Genomic DNA, 27,197 nt, shown 5'->3' with positions numbered 1-27,197 from the left:
GATGATCGTACTGCAAATAGGCGCAAAATGAGAACAGCTATCGATAGGAAGCAGAGAAGGTATGAATGACATCAGGCATGTGGGGCATAATACATTTGAGAATTAAAGCAGCTGGCACTATTGTAACATGGAAATACCAACATGGGCTTTGTATCTCAAATTTGCGCATTTGACCATGGGAGTTAAAGATAGCTACCTAACCACCATCCTCACCAAAAATAGTCATGGTTACATTTGATCTGCTGCCAATCACCTGTCACACATCATCACCATAACCATAATGCACAGTGTATTTTAACTCTCCTGAAGATTCTCCTGCAGAACCTCCCCTCTTTGTGCTTGAAATTAAATGAAAGCTTGTTGCATTGACTCCTCCATTCTCTGAGTGGGTCTTCATCCACAACACAACAAAAAACTAGTGGATAGCGCTATCGGGATCCTCCAGATGAAATTCAAGAGGTGCCATGGTCAGTCCTTGCAGTACTCTTGTGAGGATTGCATTTTCTTTACCAAGTTCAGGAAGTGAGAGACTGCACTCGTGTGTCTCACATTTCCTGAATGTCAGCGAAAGTGCAATCCTCACAAATTTGTTTTCTGTGACTGATAGACTTTGTTCAAGAAAAAGTCCCTTTTCCTTGTTTAGAAAGTATTAGTTAGCTTCCTGGTGTTGCAGTGATCTGCTAACTGGAGAATTTGAGAGTTGTAGGCTCAACCACATAACCATAATCTGAGTTCAGCCACTGTCTTAAGGAGGAAAAAGATGAAGCAGCAGCCAGAATAGGAGCATACTGGCAGACTGTGATGAAGGAATGCCTCTCTTGACATGCTGGTAGACAGCCCATCATTGACTGGAGATTCTCTCGAAAACTTTACATCCCTAGCTCTAGGCCTATGCAAGGAGGAAGTAACAGGAACAATAACAGCCCATTTTGACATTCCTTGTCTATTAGATTCAATGGCCAAATTACCGGAGCAAGTGAACTGCTTTCAGTTCAATATTTGCTTCCTTAATCCATGGTTAATGACCACAGTAGATGCAGTGTTGATCATTAAGACAAAACATATGTTTCTCAAGAGGCTATGGAAGAGTGAAAATACAGTGGCAAAGACATCATTTTCTTACCTTGCAGAAAATTCTCTCCATTGGGATGACATACAGTATCACTAAGTCTGGATTTAAAATCAATGAAAAGAGAATTATCAGTGGCATCTGACATCATGAAGACTCCACATCATTCCCAGAAGATTCATTAATGCAAATATCTAACCATAAGGTTCTAAGAATCATAGAAATGTACAGCATAGAAATGGGTCCCTTACGGCCAACCTTATCCATGCTGACTGTTGTACCTATCTGCGCTAATCCCATTAGGCTTGTACCTCTCTTCTCCTTTCTTATCAATCCTCAGACATCAGGAAGGTTATTCAGGGTTAAATACCAAGTAATGATGCTGGCTATTCTACAAAACAGGAGCCAATATTTTTGCCCTGTTATCCAAATCGATAGAACTGTGGGGCATGTCAAAATACTAACCTTGACCAAATGAATGATGTGCTGGAATTATTTTTCTGCATTGTTAGCAAGCCCTGGGTGACTTGGTACCTGCACTCCTTTATCTGATAATGCTAGGGTCATCACAGCTTGGATTGTTCTCATAGCATCCGTACCACAGGAGTACTTACCTCTCTGCCTCTAAACCAGAGGTTATCACTGGATTGTTGGGTGAGGGGATTTACCCTCTCCAATTGAACTTCTTTATAGACATTGCAGCAGCCTGCTTAGGAAGTGGTGTGGTTTAGTGGTCAGGTGCCCTTTAAACCTGGAAAACTGGTTTCAATTAGTGAAGTACTCTGTCCACTGATGCACGGTTCTCAAATATTCATAAGCACTCACCATGCAGTGGCAAGTTAAACAATACATTGCTCGATACAGATTTACACTACGATTGCAACTGAAAAGCACATCAGTGAGACCAGCATAAACAGAAAGCGTTCCCCACCCTGCACTAGTTCAATGCATCCACAAGGGCAGAAGAATTTCTAGCCCAGTTTCTTATCTCCTTGAAAGAAAATATTGAGACTGTAGTATTTCTCATTTCTTAAATGAACAGGTAAGCACTCAGAGTGCAAAATCAGATTTAGCTGGATAAGAGACCACCGTTGGCATTGATGGATAATCTTTTTCTGCAAAATAGGATGCAATTGATGAATATTTAGAAAGGTCAATAATGGCATAGAAATAACAGATTTTTAGTTTTTAATAATGAAGTACGGTGCAAAACTGAAGGTAATAGAATTAAGGTTATATTAGCAGGTGTTTGATATCACAAAAGACACTACCTAGAAAGGATTATAGATAGATAATTGGAAGTATAGGATAGAGGGCAAAAAGCATTTTGTTGAGATGTCTGAATATGTTGTGTGATTTGTTAAGCAAGAACCAGAGTCCATGGTGATTAAACCTTCTCCCTCATCCCCCACTTACTCATCTTGTTGGCGCAAAATTCTTTACCAAAAGTGATTATTCACACAAGTACTATAACCTTAATGAAATGGCAACTTTAATTTTTGACTTTGTTCAAAAGTTTCACCCATCTTAATGAACTACTAGCGCCTATTATGATCTTCTGACTCCATATCTGTTCCATCACAACTAGCTATTTCCACTACATTACTACCTCCTTTACTTCTGCCTGAATTTACCTATTGCTGGGACTCTCATTTCTGGCTTGGTTATCTCTAAACCAAACTCTATCAAAGCTCTGCTGCTATCCTTCACTTTCCATAAACCTGAGCTCCTCCCTTGCCTATAACTTCTACTGAGTATTGTTCACCCATCGCCATTGTGCTCATGGCCCAGGATTATATCCAGGTCTGGCAATGCCTCAATTTTGAAATCTCCATTGCAAAATCTTTTAATGCCTCATTGTTCTCTATCCCTGTTGTGTTGTTTAATCCAAAAACCTCATTGCCATTGCCACAGGCACCAACCACATCAGACCTCCTCCTACGATTCTGTCCCAACATTTCCAATTGAATCAATCATTACTAACTGCCTTGGCTTTAACTACTTAGTTCCTAAGCTTTCAAATACATTCCCTAAACCTCTCTCAGACACTTCCAAAAGCCTACCGTGTTAACCAAAGTTTCAGTTTGCTTTTCTAATATATCCTTCTATTTTAAAGGTGGTTTAAATAAAAAATATGCTTACCGTGGAGAACAAAACACTTTTCCAGTCTGTAACCAGCATCAAACTCACTGTATTCAAACTATTTAAATATATACGCGCTGAAAGGTTTAATTTGAAAAAATTGTTACCATTGGAAACAAAGGTGGTTTTGTCCAAACTATCCAAGGAATAATGCCAAATCTTTTCTAGAATTATACTAAGCTTAACAGGATCATCAGATTTACAATTATGCTTTCTCAACTACCTCTTACATAAATAAGGACTGTGGGATTCCACTAGAATTACTCAAATCTACCATTTCACCATCAATGTATAAGTAGGATTTCTTTCCCTGTTTGGCACCCTTTATATGTGGGAGGTGTGGCTCACCATCTCGTAAGTTTAGACAAAGTGTTATATAATATTAGTCCCTCAATGTTTGGGCAAATTCCATTGTAATTAACCATCAAAAGTCAAGTTGGTGATAGGAATGTTATTTCTCCCCTCATTTTGTCATCAAACTATAATGAATATCAAGGTAATGGCTTATCAAGTTTTCCAAATTTACTAGTAATAGAGGTGATCAAAAAGACCAAAATTCGACTGAAAGTGAAGAAATCTTTACTTATTAATGTGTGTTTAAGATAAACTGGGAGGGAAAAGCTAGGCCTTAGTGGTGAATATTTTGTGTCTTTAGTCATCTCCAATTAATATCTCACGTATTTTTTGTTAAGCTGTAATTTGTGAACATTATAACATCATAGAACACATTTATTTTATCACACCTCCATGGCACCAAGAATGAACATTGATACCTGTTTTTTTTTGGAAAGTGAAAACCAAAGAAGAGAATAAAGAAACAGTTGCAAATCTAATCAAACTTTTAATGTGAAATACAAATTGGAACAAACGCGAGAATGGCAATAATATACTAAATAAGATAGCAAAGAATAAATTTTAAAATGAAATTATAACACATACACTGAAGCCTATCATTTGTAAACTAATATTATTGAGATTAGCAACAAATTTGACAGCATTATGGACAGCAATAATGACTTCCTTTTGTAAATCAAGACTACGAAAAGAAGATTGGACTAAATTAAAGGTGAGCAATTTATCCAGGCTTGAATTTACTACTAGACTACACGTCAAACCTCAGAAAAAATGCTGCTGGCATCTTGGTAATTCAGGAGAATGATGTGCTTTTACAAAATAACTTATCAATGCACAACGTTAATTGTGTCCTGTAACGTGCGAACACTAACTACCAAACATTAGAAACTATCACATAGCAACACTGTCACTCCTGAAAGTTCCAGCCTTTTTTGGCCTTCGAAGTCTTGATTTTCTTGGCAGATTTTCTTTCTCTGATTTGTCTTTTATCAATATTGTGGCAGAATTCTGAGACTTGGAACAAGAAGGACTTGAAGGTGCCACCTCTGACTTTCTTGTCAGTTTATTCTGTACTGTTAATCTTCTCTTTTTATGCGTATTTACATGGCAGAAGTCTTGGGGAGAACTGCCTGTAGAAAACAAGTATCCACCAGCATCTCTGTCGGTGAGGACAAGGCAGTCTGGTTTACCTTTGACTGACCTTTTAGAATGTGAATTAGGTTTTACTAATGTTTTTTTCTTTAATGGCTTTCTTAAAGACTCAGGAGAGTTCATCTCCATTGTAACCTCAACAGGGGTTGCAGGAGTCTCTCCAGAAATTATCTTCACAGCAACATTTGTTCCATTTTGAGAGGAGACTCTCCTTCGTTTAGTTTGTACTTTTTTGTTTGCTTCATTTTGTTTAAGATTCTGCAGTGCTGACTCACTGTCGTCCGCTGTGCTTTTCAAACCTGTCTTCAGCTGTTCAATAGATTGAGGTTGTTGTTGGCAGTTCTGTTGAGCTGGCTGCCTCTTGTTAATATATTTTTCCAGTTTTATGACAGGAAGTAACTTACTTTGAACTGAGTTCACATAATCTTCTCTTCTACCAGTATTTATATCCTGAATCTCATGGCTGAGACCTGCAGCAGGTGGGGCTACATCCTGCTCATCTTCTGTTACACCAAGCAGTGCTTTTGTCAAGAAACCACTAGAGTCAGCTTTGTTAAAGTTTTCCATTTTTGTGCAACAACTTTTTTTTACACTGGAAACAAAAAACAAAAAATCCAGTATCAATGAAGGTGTTCATAATCACCCAGTACTTACAAAGACAGATTGAAGTATTCCATATCTGTAAAATGTTCCCCTCCAAAATATATGAATGTCAATCTTAATTTTCCTTTGCATGCAGTTCAGATGTTTCCAGCTGAGAAAACTAATCCTGAATTCACATAAATTTTATATTAAGCACAATAGCAAAACCAGGAAGTACAGTAATAAGAAAAAGGTTAATTCTGAAATGAGTCAATAAGAATGCTTCCTGTAACATACTACTTGCCCAAACTGATATTTTTTTTAAAAGACTATATTCCTTTCTTCAGTGGAATAATTAGAAAGTCAAACATTTTAAAACCCTGAATATCTTTTTAATGGAAAGCTATGTTCTGATAAAGAAGCAACCAAGCTTGATTCTGGGGAAACCACATATTCTGACACATGTACATAGTCTTGTATAGTCATCCAAGGGACAAGCCAATTTGCTGGTTCGTCTATTTCAGACGAGCCTTTCAAGCACTGGCAAGATTTAACACATTGCTTTACGTACTTAAGTGAATAGCCTGGAAATTGATGAATAGTACTTCAATAACAAGTATCTAAGTAATGCCATTAACAGAGAGAATGCCCCAAGACACCTTACAAAGGAGCAACAAAAGCAAAAGGATACAGCTGGGAGAGAAACTAGCCAAGATAATTGAATCCTTGGGAGAAAAATCTTGTTTTCAGAATGCCATGGAAGAACAATAGAGAGATCTTAAGATCAAGTTCCTGAGATCAGGAGCTAGGGAGCTGAAAGCTCCACAACCACAGGGAAAAGATGGGTATATCTTCTGTACTCCAACTATCAGATCAATTTAATGGAATAAAAAAGGCAACCTATTATTATTGCCCCTTTAGTTATTATGGTACATCATGTGAAATATACAAGAAACTGAATATTAAGATGTTGGTATACAGGCCAGAATTAGTTGAGGCGATAGGTGGATACTTAGCACATTTGATAATCACATTATAAAATTTATGTCCATTGTCAAGTTTATGATCATTGTGTATGCAACCGTTACAAATTTAGGGTTTTACTATAAATATTTTTTTGAATGCAAGACATTCCAAAGGTGGGCTATTTGGGGATGAGACAATAGAACCTCCGTATGATCATAAATGGAGGTAACTCTTTTTCTGCAAATGCCTTTGTAGGCATTTGCTCTGACCTTTCCAAATGTAGATTGAGAAACATGCCAAGCAGAGGTTTACCAAATAATCTATTGTCATCTTGTGTAACAGATTTAAGGCTTGATTAATTAATATACAAATTCTAATTTTGTCCCAGCAAATTCATACTGGAAGAATGTTTCTAAACTGCAAAAACTTTGAATCAACTCTAACTTTAATCACATTCAAATTCTTTCCATGAAAAAAAAAGACTAAAAATTCCAAAATACGTTACTGGTTTATCATTGGTCCAAGTAGTTTGGAAATTAAAGGATTTATAGCTTTTTCACTCACATCTGGGAGTAGGCCCAAACTTCAACAATAGCAACCCATGATTTACAGAAATCACTGATTCAAATGCAGGATATATAAATACCAGATTTAGAGCTTTATCTGTAGTAACCTTGCTTCTGATGGCTCGATGACCATATGGAATAGGGAAGGTGGCAAGTGGACAAAAGGAATTTTTGAATCTGGGGAATACTCTGAATAATGGATGCCAGTCTAATGGAGCAAATATGGTGTGGTGATCAAAAAGGTGAGTTTTAAGGAGAATCTCAAAATGAAGAGAGGGAGGTGGAGGAATTTCTGGTTAATCCAACTTTAAACACAAGTAAAATGAGGAATAGAGTACAATTCTTCTGATACTCTCCAAGAGCTGTCATAGTAGTGGAATTCTTTGTGTGTATTGTAATCTGTCAAACAGTAAATGAATATGCCTGCATAGGAGAGATATCAATCTAGAATTGTGTTCTGTCCGTTCTGCTGCTGGCAGTAAAAGTGAAATTTAACTTTGGTTTTATCTGTATGAAATGCTGAGGAATGTTTGCCTATATTAAGGGCATCATAAAATTCAAGATATATTTTCAAACAACAACTTTCAAGGGATCAAAAAGGTGATGAGATTATCTGCAGAATCTGGATCAGGATTATTATCACTGATTTATATGTTGTAAAATTTGTTGTATTGCAGCAGCAGTACAGCGCAAAGACATAAAATTCCTATAAATTACAAAATAAATAAATAGTCCAAAAATACTTGCATTAAAAAGTTACAGCTCAATGTACACTTATTGAAAGAAAGCAAAAGAGTAAATAGAAAAACTTTGCTCCATGATTGGTATCAGGAAGGAAAATATAAATGCAATAACTATTGATCAAAAAAATAAATGTGAGGCCTGATATATTTGTCAAGGAAGATAAAAGTAGATCTCTAATGAGAATTAGTAAAACAGTACTTTCAAATGAATGGAATTTAGCTGGGTTGTTTTCTTAATTTTATTTAATCTTGCGATATAGAAATGAGCAGAAAATACTGGTTTATCTGCACAGATTCTTAAAACGTTTAATGCTCCACTTCAACAACTGCATAAATTAACATTTCCTTTTAGCAAAGCGCCAGATTGTTAGGCTTGTTATTTTATAGTCAGGGAACAATTCTCACCCAATCACATGGTAATACGTACATTTGCTTCAAAGCTTCTTTCTTCTTTTGAATTGAGATTGAGACATTGCAAGGCTCTTTCATTTCTGATTCACCAGTAAAGTACTCTGAAGCTCCATGCTTGGAACTCTATTAAAGAAACAAGGCATTGCATTAAAAAATATGCAAACTGATATAAAGTAGGCAAACTTCTATAAAACAACAATTCTTTATCACACTGTGCTATGTACCATAGCACCATCAAGGAAATGAAGCACTTTCCACGAGTTCCCCACAGTCCACATTTTGCACTTCCAGGTCAGGTATGGTCAAGACCACTGAGGTTACATTATGGGGATTTTATCCAGAAAAAGGATGGTCAAACTAAAGACAAAAAAAAATTGAACTGCTCCTGCAACATGCAATTGGATGTGATGGCTTAAGTGGGGTACATTCCATCCACATATTTGTTACATTGTACTATTTTTGTTAAGATAATTAAAAACCTTGAGTGTTGGCATCAGATGTAGTACACTGGCTGTACTCTACTAAATCAGTTTTATTTGGCTGTATGCCACACCACAGCTCCAGCTGATGCACTACAAAAATCCAGCTGATCCCAATGTTCACATTTCCATTATCTTCAAAGAATTTAACTCAAGTTTATTGCTGGAAACAGATTAAAAACATTCAATAAAATTATTTTTAATGGTGCAGTAATGCATCTCAATAAGAACAACTGCTTTTGCTTTCAATGCAGTTTTCTCAAATTTCACCCACAATTGTTGTTTATGTTGAATAAACATACTAAAATGTGGGTGAGGCAAGGTTAGGTATATCAACTCTGTCTCAATGCCAATCTAATAACAGCTGTCCTGTATATGGTCTCGGAAAGAGACAGTCACTGGATGAACAATTAACAAACAACAACGAGCAACTTAATGCTGCCAAGCTAGGTCCACTCAGAAGTGAATCAAATCAACTGACTTCATTCATGTGGGATTCCGGCAGGAAAACATTGAACATATAGGTCTGTTGAGCATATCCAAAACAGTTTTGACTCGTATAATAGAACATGCCTTAGCGCTAAAACGTCTCAATTCAGTCAGAGTCACCTCACCTCACTTGTGACTTCAAGTACTATCGACCCTCACAGAAGACCACCTCCTTACTCCACCACTAAGAAAATATTTCTTAACAACTTCTTAGGACCTGCGTGATATCAACAATATGTGTGATTGGGCGATGTATATGCAATTAACCAACAAGATACTGAGGTATGGAGACTGGATACTTGAGAAAAGGCATGCAGATCACTAGATGCTATTAACCAATGTCCATTGATTGCCATGCAGGCAACATGCCAGCTTCACGCTCATTATCAATGATTTCTGCACGCAGTCAGCATGAACAGTTGATTGGCTGCAGGCTTCACCAGGAAGTTGAAAGTTATAATTTGCCAGCATCAGCTAAACTTAGCATGCATCTCTTAAAGGGAAAGTGCACCATGGGTGCAGCAAGTACCAGCAATCGTACAGGAAATTAATCAGACAGGGGACCAATGAAGAATAATTGAACCCAAGACAGAGTGGGTTTTCCGAGACCACACGTGAGCCCAAAGGAGAAGTAGTGGACATTAGGAGCGATGTCCCATGTCAACAGGAGGCCTTCCATACACACGATTGAAAAGGCAGTGTGAGGAGTTAGCTGTGGAGTTCAATGCCAGCAGTCAAGCTCTGAGAACCACAAGATCACATCTCAACTACTTTGTTCTTGCTGATTCCTGTCAGTCTAACAGCCAGCTCAATGGCCAGCCTATGCTGCTGCTGCCCATGCCAAGACAGTGCAGTCTGAAACAAGGCCTGCTAGGCTAGAATTGCTGGAGTTCATCCTCCAAGGCCAATGACATCTATAGACTCCTCTACTATTAGTCAATGAACTTGCACTAGAAATGCTTCAGCTGCTAGGATAGCACTATATACTATGTAGCAGCACTGATAACAATGCCAAAACTAAAGGAATGCCCTATAGGATGTAGTCTATGTTTGAAAGCAAAATAGCATGATTTCATTCTTAAACTTCGAATGTTGAAAGGACTGGACAGAGTAGATGTGGCTAAGTCGTTTCCCATGGTGGGTGAGTCCAGGACAAGAGGGCACAGTCTTAGAATTAGAGGGCACCCATTTAGAACAGGGATGCGGAGAAATTTCTTTAGCCAGGGGGTCGTGGATTTATGGAATCTGTTGCCACGTACAGCTGTGGAGGCCCGATCATTGGGGGTGTTTAAGGTGGAGATTGATAGGTATCTAATTAGTCAGAGTATCAAGGGATATGGGGATAAGGCCGGGAATTGGGGCTAGATTGGAGAATAGTTTAGCTCATGGTGAAGTGGCGGAGCAGACTCAATGGGCCAAATGGCCTACTTCTGCTCCTTTGTCTTGTGATCTAGTGAAATTTGATTAGGAACATTTATTTTGTGGCGAATTTTACTTTTTCATTGTGAATAAATAGGGAGTTAGGTTTATAATTAATAGTATTACTTCAAGTGGCTTTTCACACACACCTCTGGGTGAAAAAAGGCAGAAAGATAGCTCAGCACCTGCTCTACCTCTTCTTCATGCTCCTGCTTCTTTACTGATTGTCAGACAGCTTGTGTTAAGGACTGTCTCTGCTAACTGGCATGCTTTTGCAGTTTGCAGAGATTACCATGAATCATAATGCTCCCTATACATATTTGCAGAGGCTCTCCTCAGCAGTCCAGGCAGCAAAAGCATGGGTTTAGCACCCCAATGATTTGTTTTAGTACATTTTGCATACAATGCAGCCCTCAATGTACCAATCTTCCATGTATGCACAGTTGTCTAATGTGTCATATCATTAGTGGATAACTCTTGACAAACTAAAAAGGTGACTACAGAATGACATGGCTATTCAAGTGCAGCTGGCACAATACACTGCTGCAGAACAATGGCATGATAACTACACACACATTGCTTTTCAAGTGCTATGCATTGACTCTCTTGTGTACGAGAACCAAAGGGATTCCACTCCCTCAACATTCAGCTAGTGTGTGACCAAAGCTAGAGAACTGTAAAGGTAACTGCCTGTTATCTCACCTACACAATTCCCTGCCTTTGGATGAATGTTGAGGGAGTGGAATCCCTTTCAACTCTGGTGCACAGCAGTTGACATGCATCACTAGGAAAGTAATATGCATGCTCTAAATGGAAAACTGCATCACTGGGAAGCCCAAGTTCCCTTTCTATTGGTCTTTGGTGAGTGAATGGAATACAGTTAATTATCCTCAAACAGAGAGCCCCTGATATCTTCCTTATACAATCCGGATCCAAATAATGAGATTCTAAAAATATGTCCAGCTCTAACCTGGAAAGAATCAGACCACGTCAAGGCAACTTTAACAGTGAATGCCATTGTGATGCTTGTACTGTTCTAACTGAGGTGGATGGGGTGTTGGGGGTAGAAGGGAAGAGGTTTGGTGGAAGTAGGGATAAGTCTTTATTGCTGCTTAAAATATGTTCCACCATCCGAGTTAAGGGAAGACATTGACAGGAAAGTTAAGCTCTAAAACGGCAGTGCTGGTGTCAAATTTTACTATCTGAAATTCTAATGAACATGGCAATATTTCTGATGTACAGCAGTTACTAATGGCTTCATCAATGTAACATCCAATAGGATCTGAAGCAGAAGTCTGTGCACATTTGTCCTTTTTGGCTCCCAATCACACCTGGTATAACAAGTTACCTGCCTTTCCGATACCCATTTCACATCCAAAATCCCTCACTGCACATTATGCAATGGATCACAGGATATTATACTACAATACTAGCTACACTATTTATTCCATCATTTTTCTACATAAGACACAGGAAACTGTCAACATTCAACAACTCACTAACTCTGTTTACTAGACCTTTTCCTACTCAGATGAACACAGTAATTGTAAACCTCATGTGCTCAACTTTCAAAACTTTTTTTCAAATGAAGTGAAAGTGAGGTTTCCTTCAATTCTAAATTTTATAATTTAAAGAAATGTAAGGCATGTTGCTTCATTCTTAGCAATTCTAGAATAAGTTATAAATGAGAAATCCTGTGACACTTTTATAGTTCTGAAAGGGTTAACGCCACCAGAGTTCTTAAAACAAGTGATCACAGTTTGGGTAGGTCATAAGTTTTTCTCTTTCCCAATTCCCCAGAGTAGTTTTAAAACAAAACAAAACATGAAACAAACACACAAAATAGATGCAGAATTGTTCAATTAAAAGCTTGAAGTATGAGTCAGCCCTTGACACTGTGGGAACTGCTGAAAATTCTACTGAAGGAATTATGTAAACTCCTTCAGGCTGGAAATGAGCCACAAAGGGAAGCTGTTGCAAGGAAAGTCAAAGGACATGACATAGAATGCAAGTCCAAGCAATCATTGAACTAATAGGGATGTATATCTTGTGATCTTCCTCAAGCTTAATCAGACTCTGTTTCGAATAGTGAATTAAATAAATGAAATTAGAATATCTGCAACTGCTTCAAATACTACACCAGAAATGGCTTTACAAACATTTTAGTTGTTATAGTAATCCTTCCCCTAAGCATCAATTAAGCAACTTTAAAAAAAAAGCACAATGATAGACACAGATGTCTGTTGATCAAAAGGAATGTACTGTTCTGCTTAAAATTCTATTTTTACTTCCTATGGTAAAAATATGGCAATGTGCTAAATATTAGATCTCATAATTAGGTGGCCAGTGTCTATTTTTAGACCATATAATTCTCCATCACAAAACTTCTATTATATCAATTTTCCAGTGACATTTCACATATTTTTACAACATTGTTTGTAATCATGCCAAATCCATAGCTGTACACTTCTCAAAAAAGTGTTATTTCCAATGAAAACAAAGACTGAATAAAATAAAGAGCAATAATTAAAGACATTCACCAGCATTGGTTTCATTTGTGCCATCTGTCCTATGTGGCAACACAAATTCATTTGAAATCTCTTAATCAACCTTTTGAATTCTAGCAAACACCTCTATAGCAATAACATGTTAAAATTGTTTCAGATGGGAGTAGAATAATCACTTAAAGGTAAGTAAAACTAAGGAAAGAACTTGACCAACAAACTCTACTTGCACTTTTCTAGTCAAAAACAAGATTCTGGAGTTTATCCCAAAAGTATTAATAAATGAAAATGCCACATTGGCCCAGATTTTGCACTAGCATTAAAGTGCAAAGCTTCTGGTTTTTGCCATCAATACTTCATCAACAGTCAGTAGATTTTGTGTTTTAATACAGAAATACTAAAGCTGCTGTCACAAATCCAAAGACCCTTAACAAGCTGCACTGTTTGCAATCTTCCCCAAAGGAAGCAACTTAAAATCGCTGGAACCAATGCAAATTTAAGCTTTTTAAGCTAACTAGTCCCATTGTGAATGCTGAAGCTTTTACTGACATTTGTTGTCTGGCAAATTAACTAACTCTGAAAGAACTATATTTTATCTGTAGTTTTATTTCTTACTTATTTTCAAGTACTAGGGATTTTAAAATAACTTATAAAAAGTTTAAGTTTTTCAACCTCTACATTTTATATGCATGTTGCAGACTTTAATTGGTGCTCCTTATAAAGCTTAAAAAGTTAATAAAAAAACTGCTTCCAGTCTGTGAAAATTAGTTAATATAATTGGCTCTGCAGGTTGTCGGTATCAGTTGCTAGGCATCAGGGGTTCCCACTGAACTGACAGACACCTGACATTGCAATAGCTTTGGCAAATTCTAAGCTCTCAGCCCAGAGGGTACAAGATCTTAAATGGGGATTATTTTACCCCTTCAACAGAAAGCACCATAGCCTTATGGCTGACAGCAAATTCTGGACCACAAAGGTAACCAGTCATAACTTGTAAATGGGCAAAGCAACTGATTTATTGGCAATACAACAAGTACAAAATTGAACAGGTAGTTCTGCATTCATCTTATAAAATGTCTAATAACATTCCAAGAAAATACTAAAGCTAATTTAAAAATACAAAACACAGAAATAAATATTCTTTGCAAAACAGTCCAAATCTTTGACAAGACATTTAATAACAGTAGTCTCACAGTTTAAACCAGAAGTTTGGTTTACATAATGAGTATATTAGCAGCTTTTAAATAACTTGCATGTCAGATATTTCTAGCTGAACATGCAAGGAAAAATCATGGAGTGGCAAAGAACTATGGAAGGCTATAAAATAAATAATAATCCTTCTGAAGTGCTGTGGAAAGAAACGACATTCCCAAGAGCTAGAAGATGAGGAAAATCTACAGATAGCACACAAAGCAAAAGTTATTTTACATTAATGGAAGTGTACGATGTTTGGGTGTGAAGTTCAATGTTCATGCAAAGCAAGCCAAGACTTGTCACAGCTTTAATTGGTAAATTTCAGCTTTGACGCAGCAAAAAAAGTTATTTAATGCTAATAGTGAAATGTTACTACAATATGATGGAACACACTCTATTTACACATTGCACATCTAATTATAAACTGCAGCAACTTCTCAACTTTAAAATAAATGTTGAAAAGGAATGTTTAACTCATCACTGCTGTTTACAGTACACATTTCTGTAGATGGCAGGAAGAGAAATATTTTTAAAATTAAATAGTCAATTTTCAGAAGGAAATTAAAATTATATTTTATTTGAAAGGGAAGGTTACTTAATATAATAACCTAAAACAGATTCTCAGATCCAAGCACACCCTTTTGCATGGGTTTCAATTTCAGTGTACTGTGTCAAGGAATAAAAAGCAGACAAAGAGCATGACCTTACACCCTCCTACTCAGATGGTCTTTGCAATAGTAACAGCCATTGTTACTTAATATACTACATGCAGCAACTAGCACTGGTTATTTTTAAACTGCTGAATTATGATAGAACTAAAAATTAGATAAGATGTGCAAACAGGCGTGGGGACCAAACCATCTGAATAACCTGCAATCTTTCATTGCACTACAGGCAGAATATTAAGTATGTATTACCCATTGATTTCAATGATTACTGCATGCAACTAGCCATGCTTGCATTGTTCACTTATTGAATGTATCAATTGGACATTCTAAAATCATGATTAGTCAAAGCTGCTTAAAAATGGCCACTTGAAGCAGCTCTGTATGTTAATTGATTTTGATTTTCTTTCAAGATGGCTCAGCCTCTAAGATTTTATGTGCCAACGTTATTTAATGATGCATTGGAATTTCTTCTCTGAGACATAGAAAGGCTTTCTGTATCTGTAGGCAGCAAAAGGTCCTCAAGACAAATGCTCAGAAGGCAGTGACGGAGGTCAATGCCAGGAATGTAGCACCAGGAAAACAGATGCAGTACAGGGAATAGTTCAACAATCTGACTCAAGTTGTTAAGAGGAGCAAGTTCATTCTTCAAATTCTACCAACTTCAATGCTGGCCTCATGCACTGCTTTATTTATTACGCTCCCACTGTACGCACATCAGAAATCTCAATCGTTCAGTTCTCAACTCTTCAATTCACATAGCTTTAACTCATATTTCATGCACACACCCAGTTATTCACTCATAACAGGGACATCAACAAACTTATTGTAGGATACACTGGCATATCTCCCTCTTGCAGAAGGTGATGGCACAAAATAAAAGGCAACACGAGAAGCAGAGTTTTCTTCAGATTCAAGCTGATCATTTACAACATGAAGCAGGTGGTCAGCTCCATCATTAATTACACTGGTAGAACCCACCATGATGCAGTGCCTAATGGGTGATGTTGCATCTTTTTTTTAGTATATATAATACAGGCAGCTTCCAAAGGTTACATCGCGGCACTAGAGTCTTGTATTGTTGCCATTGTGGCTTGGAATTCACTGCTCAAAGGAATTTCCAGGAGGCATAGATGGGTACATGATGGTTGGCATGGACATGGTACACTGAAGGGCCCATTTCTGTGCTGTATGACTCTGTTACAGCAGTCCAAAAACCAGTCTTACAACTGATCAGCAGAACTGCTAAGATGTTATACCAGAACAGTGGCATTGTTTGTTTCATAAAACAGAAACTTGTAGTCATCTCTCAGGATGACGCTGTTCCTGCTTCCACCCTTGCCAACATGCCAGTGGCCTTACTGTTGACCATTAACCAGTATCCAAAACTGATTCATCCAACACAAAAAAAGTGGAGCTCTCTAAGCCCTGTCCTCCCAAATAATCTGCACTCTCAACTGAAGGTCAGCAGTCTTCACCACTCAGCCTTCAGCCACTGGGAAAGCACTTCATAGCAGCACTAAGATGGATAAAGTAACCCAGAAGATAGGCAGTAAAGAAATGCAAAATAGCAATTAATTTCACTTTGAATAGATTTATACCATTAGGTTTGAATGTACATTTTAAGGTGTTTTTGTTTTATTTTGGCAGACACATGATCAGCAGTAATAAAGGAAAGGCAAAGAAAGTGAGACAATTGATAAATGGGAAATGTAGCTGAGCTTGAATTGCTGATGAACAATCTGATCGTGAAAATTCAGCAGATAGAGGCAGTACATTTTGTAGCCTCCTTTCCTTTTCTCTACTTCCTATTACACCTCATCCTTTTCTACTTGTTTCTCATCCTCAGTTGGCAAGAATGAATCCTGTTAATAGCCAGATTGTGAAGTGTGCAGCTTACTACCACAACATGCTGACAATGAATACTGCAAGTGATCCTCCAGAGCAGTCCAGGTAGTGGAAGTGTTGCTTGGATTGGTGTGCTCTGTGTTACTCAAGGTAGCATGGCTTTCATTATGGACATCCTGTTCATGTCCCTGATCAAAGTTATGAACCATGATATGAGGGGATATCTTTTATCACATAGGGAAGCCTCCAATCAGTGCAAAAACTAGTACTTACTCCTCCTGCAAATCTATTTCCTTCGAAAAGATTGCCTCAGTAACCTCCCTCATACAGCAGTCTGCAAACAGCAAACATCTCCAAAGCCAGGCCAAAAGGATCTAGTTTATAAAAAGCAAGAGCCACACTGATCTTGACAATCATATGTAATTCTGTTCTTGCTCTGCTTTAAACTTGCATTTGTGGTTGCAATGGTTGGCAGATTTTGTGAAGAAAAGATTAATGATGAAGATCAAAAAAAAACTGAAGATGCTGGAAATCTGAAATAAAAACAGGAAATACTTAGCAGGTGGGACAGCAGAGATTATTCAAGCACTGGTTCACATTTAGCTTGAGTAAAGGAATTAGTATCTGGCTACTCTTGAGAGCAGATATGGTCTTGCTGACTGTCCTCCTCCTCTGCCATCCATCCCACCCTTCCCCTTCTAGCATATTGTCCTGTTCTGCAAAATGCAGACACATTCAGTTCCCTGAGTAACCCTATCACACCATCATATCTGAGAGCAACCTCATTTGGCACATTACTTAAATGACCAGAAATGACCTAAAGTCCAGTCTGCTCACCCTGTATAATGAATTCAAAATTTAGTCAAGTTAAGCTGTAAAAATGCATACATAAGCATCACCAAACAGAATAAATAATCTATTTAAATCTGTAGGGTCAATTTAAGTAGGGCTAGGAAGAGATCCTTTATCCACTCAATATTGTGTTCACAAATGGAAGATACAAAAGCTTGGAAGGAAAGAGAATTGAAAAATGGCTTCCAATTATCACTGCAAACTCAGAAACCACCCATCTCAGTGCTCTTCACGTTGCTGGAGATGTTAGGTGTGTATATTTAATCACCTTTACCAACAAGGTGTTCTCAGTACTACTCACTGGTGGGTAACAGATTTGACCTGTTCCAATTTAACCAAGGAGGATCTTTCATAGGGAGGAAAATTATTTTTAACTACTCAACTAACATTTACCTTAAATGCTCAACCAATAACTACCACATCCATGTTTAGGGAATTAAGATCAGAAAACCAAATAATATTCTATAACACACAGGATTATATACAAAAGGTCAGATAATAAGCAAACATCACCAAGGGAGAACTGGCTAGTAAAGATGCTGAATTACTGACACTTTCAATTTCGAAAATTACTATTGTTCTTCCAGAGGCTCAGTGATGTTATCACTTTGCTATGGGTGACCATGTAATTTTCACCGGGTCAGCGTCAGTCGTTCCTCTGGCAGCCAGCATCAGCTCCCACTGCCTCCACTACTCCCTGGTTTGACCTGAGAGCAGCTGCTGATGTCATAACAACTCACGCAGATGGCACAAGTGAGCTGCTTTACATACATCTGACTGGACTCCCCTTGGCTCACTGAGTGAAAGCAGATGAGGTCCAGTGCTGAATTTGGCATAGGCCTTATGCCAGTGTAAATGGGCGATGTGATCAACTGTTCTGCTGAAGTCACTTATTCGCAAAGCTCAGATGTATAGACCCATGCCACCATCACTGGGAATCTGGGTGGATTTTTAATCATGAAAATGCATAGGATCATCTGATGAATGCTCCAGAACACATAGTTGCCTTGGGCATTAATCAGCAAACTGATTTTTTATACCAGATTATATGACTATCTTTAGAATAAAAAAGAACACATTAAGAAGAGTGATAACACGAGAGAAGTTAAGAGGGATAATCCATCTGGAGAAGGCTTGTCATAACAATAGGTATTTCAGCTTACTTTTGCTTCTCTGAAAGATAGCTGGCCACATCTACAACTGTAGCTCAACAGGGTTGATTTAAAAATTCTCTGACTAAGCTCAGAGTAATAGCAAACACATCATTGTGGTTTTGTCTGTTCTCAAAAACACAAATTAAACACAAGATTTTATTTTTTTAAAAAAAAAGGATTAAAAGAAACAATAAAGCCACTCAATTAACAGATTTGAAATTTCTGCTCAAGCACTAAAAAGAACCTCTACTAAGTGTTCTACCTTAAAGAAGCTTGAATAACGTAACTCAGATAAACATAGGATCAAAGGAGTCATTCCTCTGTCTGCCAGCACTAGCCCACAAAAAGCAATGGTTCCATCAATCTGTCGTCTGACCCAAGAATAGCAGCTGATGCGACAATAACTTGTTATTGGCACCAGTGAGCTGCTTACAGGCACCCAACTGGACACTCTCAGCCCATCTTGATCTAAAATATTGTCAGTTTCCTTTGTATTGACCAAAGGAGATAAAATCATAGGTATACAAATAAGATACAAATCCAATAACATGTATTAAAGTTCTCAATATATAACAGTGGGCAGGTGCTTGAAAGGAATTGCTTTTGTGGGGGAAAGAAGACGGGTTAATAATCCCCTATTTCTTGCACTGCTTCAACTGGCTAATGCAGTAGCAGTTTCGGCTGAAGGCTAGGAGTCATTTACTTTCCTCACCTCTCGATCGAGTAACTTCTCATGCAGAAAGAACCATAAGGGGAATCCACAAATATCAGGCATAAACAGAATTGGGCTCTACCCTGAAGCCACAACAGGAGATGCGCACAGCATGGGGTTATACACGAAGAATGGTCATTTAGCAATCACCAGGAGGGAAATGATGCTCATGGAAATCTTCAGCTAATTGACCCCACTTTCAGGAAAGGATGAAAATGACAAAAGAAGACAAAATAAAGAACAGAAATTAAATATAGTTTCACTTTTGTTATTCAGAATTGTAGAGTACTTGAAAATGTAATTCTGGTGGCAATTTATATTTATTCAGTATCTCTCATGAGAGAAAATACTCCACTGTACTTTGGAGGAAAACAGGAAACGAAGCAGAAAGATAATGAGAGAGGTCTGAAAGAACTGTCAAATAACTCTCAAAGTAGCTTTAGAATTCGGAAGTGGTAAGAAAACTTGTTGATACTCGTCTGCAATTTTAAAATGAACTCCCCTGCACATTCCATTAGCATGCCCTCTATCTTTGAAACGAAGTTACCCAACTGTACAATTTTTGCATCTTATTTTCATTGCAACTTATTACACAGACACTTCAGAGAGGACCAACAAACATTTAATAAAGTCAGAGTTGCACAGCACAGAAACAGGCCCTTTGGCCCACTACATCCATGCTGACTTTTTTTGCCCATTGACACTAATCCCATTTGCCTGTATTAGGCCCATATCCTTTCAAGCCTTGCTTATTTGAGTGCCTGTCTAAATATCTCTTAAACATGGTGATTGCATCTGACTCCATCACCTCCTCTGGCAGCAAGTTCCAGAAATCAACCACTCTCTATGTAAAAACCTTCCCCTCAAATCCCATTTTAAACTCATTCCTCTCATCTTAGACCTATATCATCTTTTTTTTAAACCCCCGTGAAAAAGATTCTGACTACACCCTAGCTATGCCTCTGATAAATTTATATACTTCTTTATAATGTACAAAATTCTTATGGGGTTTGACAGGATGGATGCAGGACCAATGTTTACCCTGGCTGGGGTACCTAGAACCAGGGCTCAAGTTCAAAATAAGAAGTCATTCAGGATAGAGATGAGAAGAAATTTCTTCACACTGAGGCTAGTGAATCTTTGGAATTATCTACTGAGCTGTGGATGTTCAGTCACTCAATGCATTTAAGACAGAGATCGATAGATTTTTGGATATTAAGGAAATTAAGGAATATGGAGTTAGTGTAGGAAAGTGGTCCTGGAGACAAGATCAGCCAAGATCTTGTTGAACAGTAGAGCAGGTGCGAGGGAGTGAATGGCCTACTCCTGCTTCTATTTCCTATGATCTTATATATTTGTAACTGATAAATTTCTACAATGATACTTGCAAGTGTGTAAAAACAGATTTTAAAAAATCTTGGTATAATCCCTGAATTTACAAATAACAAGGAAGTTACTTTCATATATACTTGATGACCTTTCTTCAGTATGTACTTCCACTTACATTAGGGAAGGAGGGTTAAAGAGCTTATGTATTAGGCATTACATATGTCATAAATAAATAGACAGCTGTTTCTATTCATGACTAAACATTCTTTTGCCTTCAAAACACACAGGTCATAACTTCCTGTTTTGATGTTACAGATAGAAAAAAATCAAAACTATTGGACTAGCAACTCTTCACATAAGAGCATCAACAATTAGTTTTTAATCATTTCAGTTTTATGCTGCATTATTGTTAATTGCTGCTAACATCATTCCCACGTCCTCTGATTTGCCATAAACTGCTAAACAGGATACAAAAATATTTTTCTACACAGATGCAACTTAAGACTAAAAAGCAATCAGAAACAAAACATACCTGGAATAATACTTATGTTCCTTTAAACACAGATTTTAAATAAATTATGACACCTAGTTTCTAGTGTTAATTTAATTAATGTAAAGAATAGGGTACATCCAAAAAAAAAATTTTATGCAACTCCTTCCAGTTTGAAAGCTTGCTGGATGGGAGTGCAGAAAACACTGCTGTGTTAGTTCTATCTTCAAACTGAGCTGCACCTTCAAACGCTGGTAGCAAATGCCATATGGGATCAGAGCTTTTGGAAAATTCTGTTACTTTGTACTTGTTATAATATTAGACTTTATTACCAGGAATACAACATATTAACAATCCTAGTTGGTGATGGTAAATGTGACTAAATATTATGAAGTTTCGCAAAACATATTCATGATGGGTTTTGTCATATATCAACTGATAGAATTACAAAGATACATACAATAATTTGTTCCTCAGCCATTCTTTTCTTTGGACCAGTTTCACAGGGTGTCAAACATACCACAAAACGATCAGGGAATATGGTAAGTCCTAAAAAGGAAAAGATTAATTTGTTCATTTAATGCTTTAATGAAAATTCTGCACAAAATTTTGTTGGTGTTACCAATACAGGTCCTCCCCAGGTCATGAGAGCATTCTGTTCCTGAGAACTGTCTATAACCCAAACAATTTGGAAGTTAGAAGTGCTGCTGTGAACCAAGTTCCCACATGGCAGAAGGTGCCTGCAGCCCCACAGCAACCAGCAAATCTATCCTGCCAGCCTCCCAAATGCTTGATCATATGTACAGGCTGTACGTAAGTCAGGTGTTCATAAGCTGGAGAGGACCTGTAGAATTAAACATTTCCATTAAAAAGCAGCAATGGGAACACTATATTTTAAGAAAGGAGACTATAACATTGTAGTATCTTGGAATCACAAATAATTTTACCATTCAGCAAGTAAAATTATGAACTTGGTATTGATTTATTATTGTCATTTGTACTGAGGTACAGTGAAAAACTTGTCTTGTTTCACAAATCATTTAGATTACCTATAATAAAGTATATTGCTATAATAATTATCCACCACACATATCAACATCAAAGATTTCTATTACTAATAGTATGGTCGTTAATACAGAAAGACCACAGTTGGATTTATTTACAACTATTTACAAAATTCTGCTTCTCCAATGCACCACCATTTGACCTATGACTGTGTCTTATGTTAATCTTCAAAAGCATCTTGAAATTAAGGTGTGCAAACTCTATTCTCTAAGTCTTGTTTGACAAAAATGATTTTCCGTCCTAAAGCCACCCTTGGCAGTATCAGATGCAAGGCAAATAGAAATGTAATTGTGCAGAGACATAATCATGATCATTAAGGGGGGAACGAGGAAAGGGAAAAACCTTTGTAGAACTAGGCAATTGGTAAGAGGTATGCAAAATAAATGCAATTCTTAATTTCCTCTCCCGTAATGTCTCATAACATCTCACCTTGGCCCTCTTCATTTCTTTGACTCCCTTCATCCCTACAACACCAACCACCACACATATCACTACTCTGCACTTCTTACCATTTCCCAGCAACCCTTATCTCTTTCCAAAGATCTCTCCATTCTTCCAATATTGGTCTTGTGCACTACTTTTTACTGTTCAAACATTGAAAAGGGCACCTTCGTTTGCCTCACCTCTAAGCTCTGTAATTCACTTCTAAAACTTCTCTTGCTCTGTATTCCTTTAAGACACTCCTTAAATTCATCTGGTTTGATTATTCATTTCTCCCAATACTTGTTTTTAATAGTTTGGCATCAAACATCTCCACACGCCTTTAGATTTCCACATAATAGCCTTTCCTCCTCACCCCATACATTGTCAGAATATACCTAAAGGTTCATTCCAATACAGAAGATGGTTTAATTTATCCATACGAATTCTTTCAATCAAAATTCTGATTTTGTGGAGCAGGAAAAAGTGTTTTTTTAAAATCTGTTTAAGATATTTTAAATAGTAATGAAGGCTCTGATTTTGCTCTATAAATGTGCTTGTGAAATAATTCCCACAGAAGGCTGAAAACACAACACTATACGAATATATACCATCAATTCCAAAGTGGTTAGAGAACAAGCATCATGGAATGCCAAAGATAGTTTGTAGAATGAGGAAGCCCCCTAATGATAAGTAATCTTAATTTCTTGTTCATTTGCCATATTTCACATACTGTGGGAGTCTGACCAAGCAGTTCAAGAGGAGGAGGATGGCCTGCTTGCTTAGAGTTAGAACAGACCCAACTAAATACAGATCATTTTTGGCTCAAGACTCCCAGACAACATCTGGTAAAACAATGAATTTTTTTCTGGAGTAGCAAGCTGAACTGCAGCAGTCTACTTGCGACTCTCTTAAGATAAGCAAAAGGTGGAAGAATGGCTTTTGGCACTGCTTTAACTGTCTTTGACGCAAATCGATAATGCAAAGTTCAACAATAAGGTAAAATTTGGATCCAATTTTTCAAAAGTGGATGGCAGTAGGAAATGTTGCAGTTACATAATATAAGTTCTGCACAGTGTGCTTGGAACTGTAACCTCAATCAATATGCTGCTACTCCAACAAGGATGGAAGCACTCCTTGATCTATCTGGCTAATTAAATGGAGCAAGTAGTTGGCCTAAAAGTACATTTGAGAACCAGTGAGCAGAATTATAAGATTCAATGCAAGAACAGAAAAAGAGTAAAAAGAGGACAAGGGCTTTTGAGTAAAAGAAAACAAATTTTAGTAAAACGAACAAAGGATCTTGCTCATATTACATGAAAGTACACCTTGGCAAATAAAATTTCAGGTCAGCAATGAGGTGTATTTAAGAAAGCAGTCAGGAAAGGTACAACTTAAGAAAGAAGTAATAAGAGAGTGAATGGAAGCCTGGGATTCCATGAATAAATGATTCCTTCAAATATGACATTTAAAAGGAGAAGTGGAGCAAATACTTAAATCAAGAGTCAGGACAAATAAATACATAGAAAAATTATAAAAAAGAAACTAAATAAATTGAATGAAAATATGTAAGAAAAATAAAACAGAAAAAAAACGTAATAGAAAGGTTTTCTACAGGTATAATTAAGTTCTAAGAGAAGGAGAGCCTAATAAAAATAACATCTTAATTGGATACTGACCACATTACCAACTCAATACCCATCACAAGAAAGAGACGATTAACAAAAAACATTGTTTTGTAAATTATTAGGAAGATTAAAAAAAATCTTCCTTAAAAAAGTGAAAAGAACATGAACACCAGTTACAATTGATGTTCAAATTAAATATATCTATTTTTATACTAAAAAATCATTTCAGATTGATCATTTAAATTTTTTGATATTAATTCAATATGGAGTGCAATGTTATTTGATTAATAACTTGACAACAGATTATTACCAGCTAACCATCTGTTAAATATTACAGCATGACAGCATATTTTCATTCTGGCACATTATAAAATATCATCTAAATTGTTCTCAGATATTCAACTTTGATAAAAGTGTCACAAATAAAGTTCAGATATAGCACCCTGTTTATAAGATGTTTAACCCTTGAAGGTCATTTGAACATGATTGCTATAGGGTGAGTAGATCAGATAAAGTTTTATAAGTTGTCCAGCTAGTTAGTCTTTATATCAAAATTCAGTTCTTTAGGTTAGCTAGATAAGATAAACGAGATATCACTCGTTTTTATAGAAAAATGTGTATCACATATAGTAATGCCACAGAAAAACAAACATCAAATCAAATCCAATTTTGACATAGGTTGTTTGCCTGAAATGTTCACCCTGTTTCTCTTTCCAGACACTCCCTGATTTAACTGAGTGTTTCAGATTTTCAGCACTCGCAAATTTTTGGATTTTCATAAATAAATAAAAGCAAATCAATAGAAAATTGATCTGGTTCTCTTTTGCTGTAGCTTTGTGGGTGTACCTTTATTTACCCATATTTGAGTAGCTGTGAATATTCAGCAAATTTCAATAGAATAAACTTTGCCCCCTTTTCATCTTTAACTCCTCAAGTTAAACTAACAGAATTTTTGACATCAATAAGGTAAATATTTCTCAATTATTTTAACATAGTCAATGCCTCAATTTTCTTAAATTAGCTTCTCTAAAATAGAGGCCAGAGTGATGTCATATGAACACAGTAGGTACCCAGCTATTAAATGCAGAGAGAAATACAGAAGCAGGTATATTTTTAACTAGCAATTTGATGTTAATGTAAGACAAAGTTAATTTATGAATTCATTTGACCATTAATCTTTATATATTCTCTAAATGTGGTTTAATTATGAAATCCTTTTCAATATATATTGATGGTAATCACAATGGATTATTTCTCAGACATTTCCTCTTAAAAAGATTCAAACATAAGGGGCCTTGAAAAAAGGGCATACTGGATTAGAACAAGATCTCAACTGCAAAGAACAGAGCACATAACTAACTAGCTCAAATCTGCAAAAAGGAACTACTTCCAACATCAATGCTAAATCTATAAGCTTTTTCCCCTGGGCATCCTTTGCCTTTAAAACTCAACTTGTTCAATGTAGATGGAATCAAATTCCTTCATTATTTTACATCTATTCCCCCCAAGTCTACTCTTTCTCAAAGTAATACACCCATTTACTAACACTGTTGTAATATGAGGTATTGGCTGAATGACCCTCTTCTGAACCATTTCCAGCACTTTGTTATCTTTCACTTGGAGAATGATCCAAAACTAGACAGAGCATTCTGGAGCATTTAAGCCTTATAAAAGTAATGGATTGTACATTTAGTTTAGTGTCTAGTTGCCCTGATATATCCTATCAAGATATATCCATATCCAAGATCTATCAAGATATACCCTCACAGCCTTACTCACTTTTGCAACAACCCTGCCACATCATAGACTTGCAATTATTTATGAACCTCAACCTCCAAATCTTTTTCCCGCTCAGTCCTTCTGACTGTGCTATAATATGATTATTCTTGGAATTACCACAGTCCAACAGCTTCTCAATGCATTTAACTATTCTGAAAAATAATTGATAGACCTGGTCCCATTTCTCCATTGTGCCTGCACCTACCCACATTTCTTCATGTTATACATGCAAATGTGATCCCACTATTTAAGAAAGGAGGTGAAACAAAACGAGGAACTATGACATGTTAGTCTGATGTCAGTGGTAGGGAAAAGGCTGGAATCTTTCATCACATCATTCATTATAGAATATCTGGAAAATAGTAATAGGATAGAGCAGAGTCAATGTGGAAATATGAAGGGAAAGAAATTACATTTGAGTAATCTGTTGCAATTTTTTGAAGATAACACAAGTAGAATAGATAAGCGGGAACCTTTAGATGTCAATGAGGGTCAGTGAACAAGGTTAAAGCACACAGAATTGGGGGATAATATACTGAAATGAATTAGAATTCCTTATTGGCCAGAAACCAAAGAGCAAGGATAAACAGATCCTCCTCAGTTTAGCAGGCTATCCATTCTGACCTATCCTTTTGTACTGCATTGTAATAACGAGACCCAATGCAAGCTCGAGGAACAGCACCCGATCTTCTATGTGGGCAAGTTGCATCCTCCTGGACTCAATATTGAACTCAATAGCTTCAAATAACTCACACCCTCTATCAAAATTGGCCAGTTCTGTCGTCGTCATCCCTCTGTAATATTGGTTCAGCCTTCATTCTCCATTAGCATAGCCTGATCTGCATAGCATTCCTTACAGCTTTGCATTTTGCAGCTTTTATATTTCCTTCTTCTCTCTCTGACTGGCATCACCTCACAGATTTTAAGCTTCTTGGCTTGTGTTATCTCTCTCTCATTGCCCTCATTAATCCATCATACAATTAATTCATCAATAGCTTATCCACAATGCAATCATGATCTCATCTTATATTTTCCCCGTCTTGTCCATCCCCACACTCATCATCTCTGCAACTTAAAATTGTTTTCCTCTCTTTACTAGTTCTGTTGAAGGGTCTTTGACCTAAAACATTAACTCAGTTTCTCTTTCCACAGATGCTCCCTGAACTGCTTCCAGCATTTTCTGTT

General features: G+C 37.0%; 1 protein-coding gene across 5 annotated transcripts in view; it reads right to left on the bottom strand.

Moving 5' to 3' along the window:
• Positions 1-4,034: 4,034 nt before the first annotated feature.
• slx4ip (SLX4 interacting protein) overlaps positions 4,035-27,197 on the bottom strand; it is a 68,161-nt gene continuing 44,998 nt past the window's right edge. For 4 of the 5 annotated variants that reach the window (XM_052012646.1, XM_052012645.1, XM_052012647.1 and 1 more), the window contains exons 6-8: positions 21,581-21,669; positions 8,002-8,108; positions 4,087-5,309 (exon numbers count right to left, since the gene is read on the bottom strand). In XM_052012646.1, the coding sequence (XP_051868606.1) occupies positions 4,457-5,309; positions 8,002-8,108; positions 21,581-21,669 (1,049 nt within the window). In that variant the 3' untranslated portion in view covers positions 4,087-4,456. Of the gene's footprint in view, positions 5,310-8,001; positions 8,109-21,580; positions 21,670-27,197 lie in introns of all 5 variants that reach the window. The other variant, XM_052012644.1, reaches the window with a different exon arrangement.

Source organism: Pristis pectinata, chromosome 3 (genome assembly GCF_009764475.1).
Source record: "Pristis pectinata isolate sPriPec2 chromosome 3, sPriPec2.1.pri, whole genome shotgun sequence".
Lineage (NCBI taxonomy): Eukaryota > Metazoa > Chordata > Chondrichthyes > Rhinopristiformes > Pristidae > Pristis > Pristis pectinata.
This window is presented reverse-complemented; position numbering and strand designations above follow the sequence as displayed.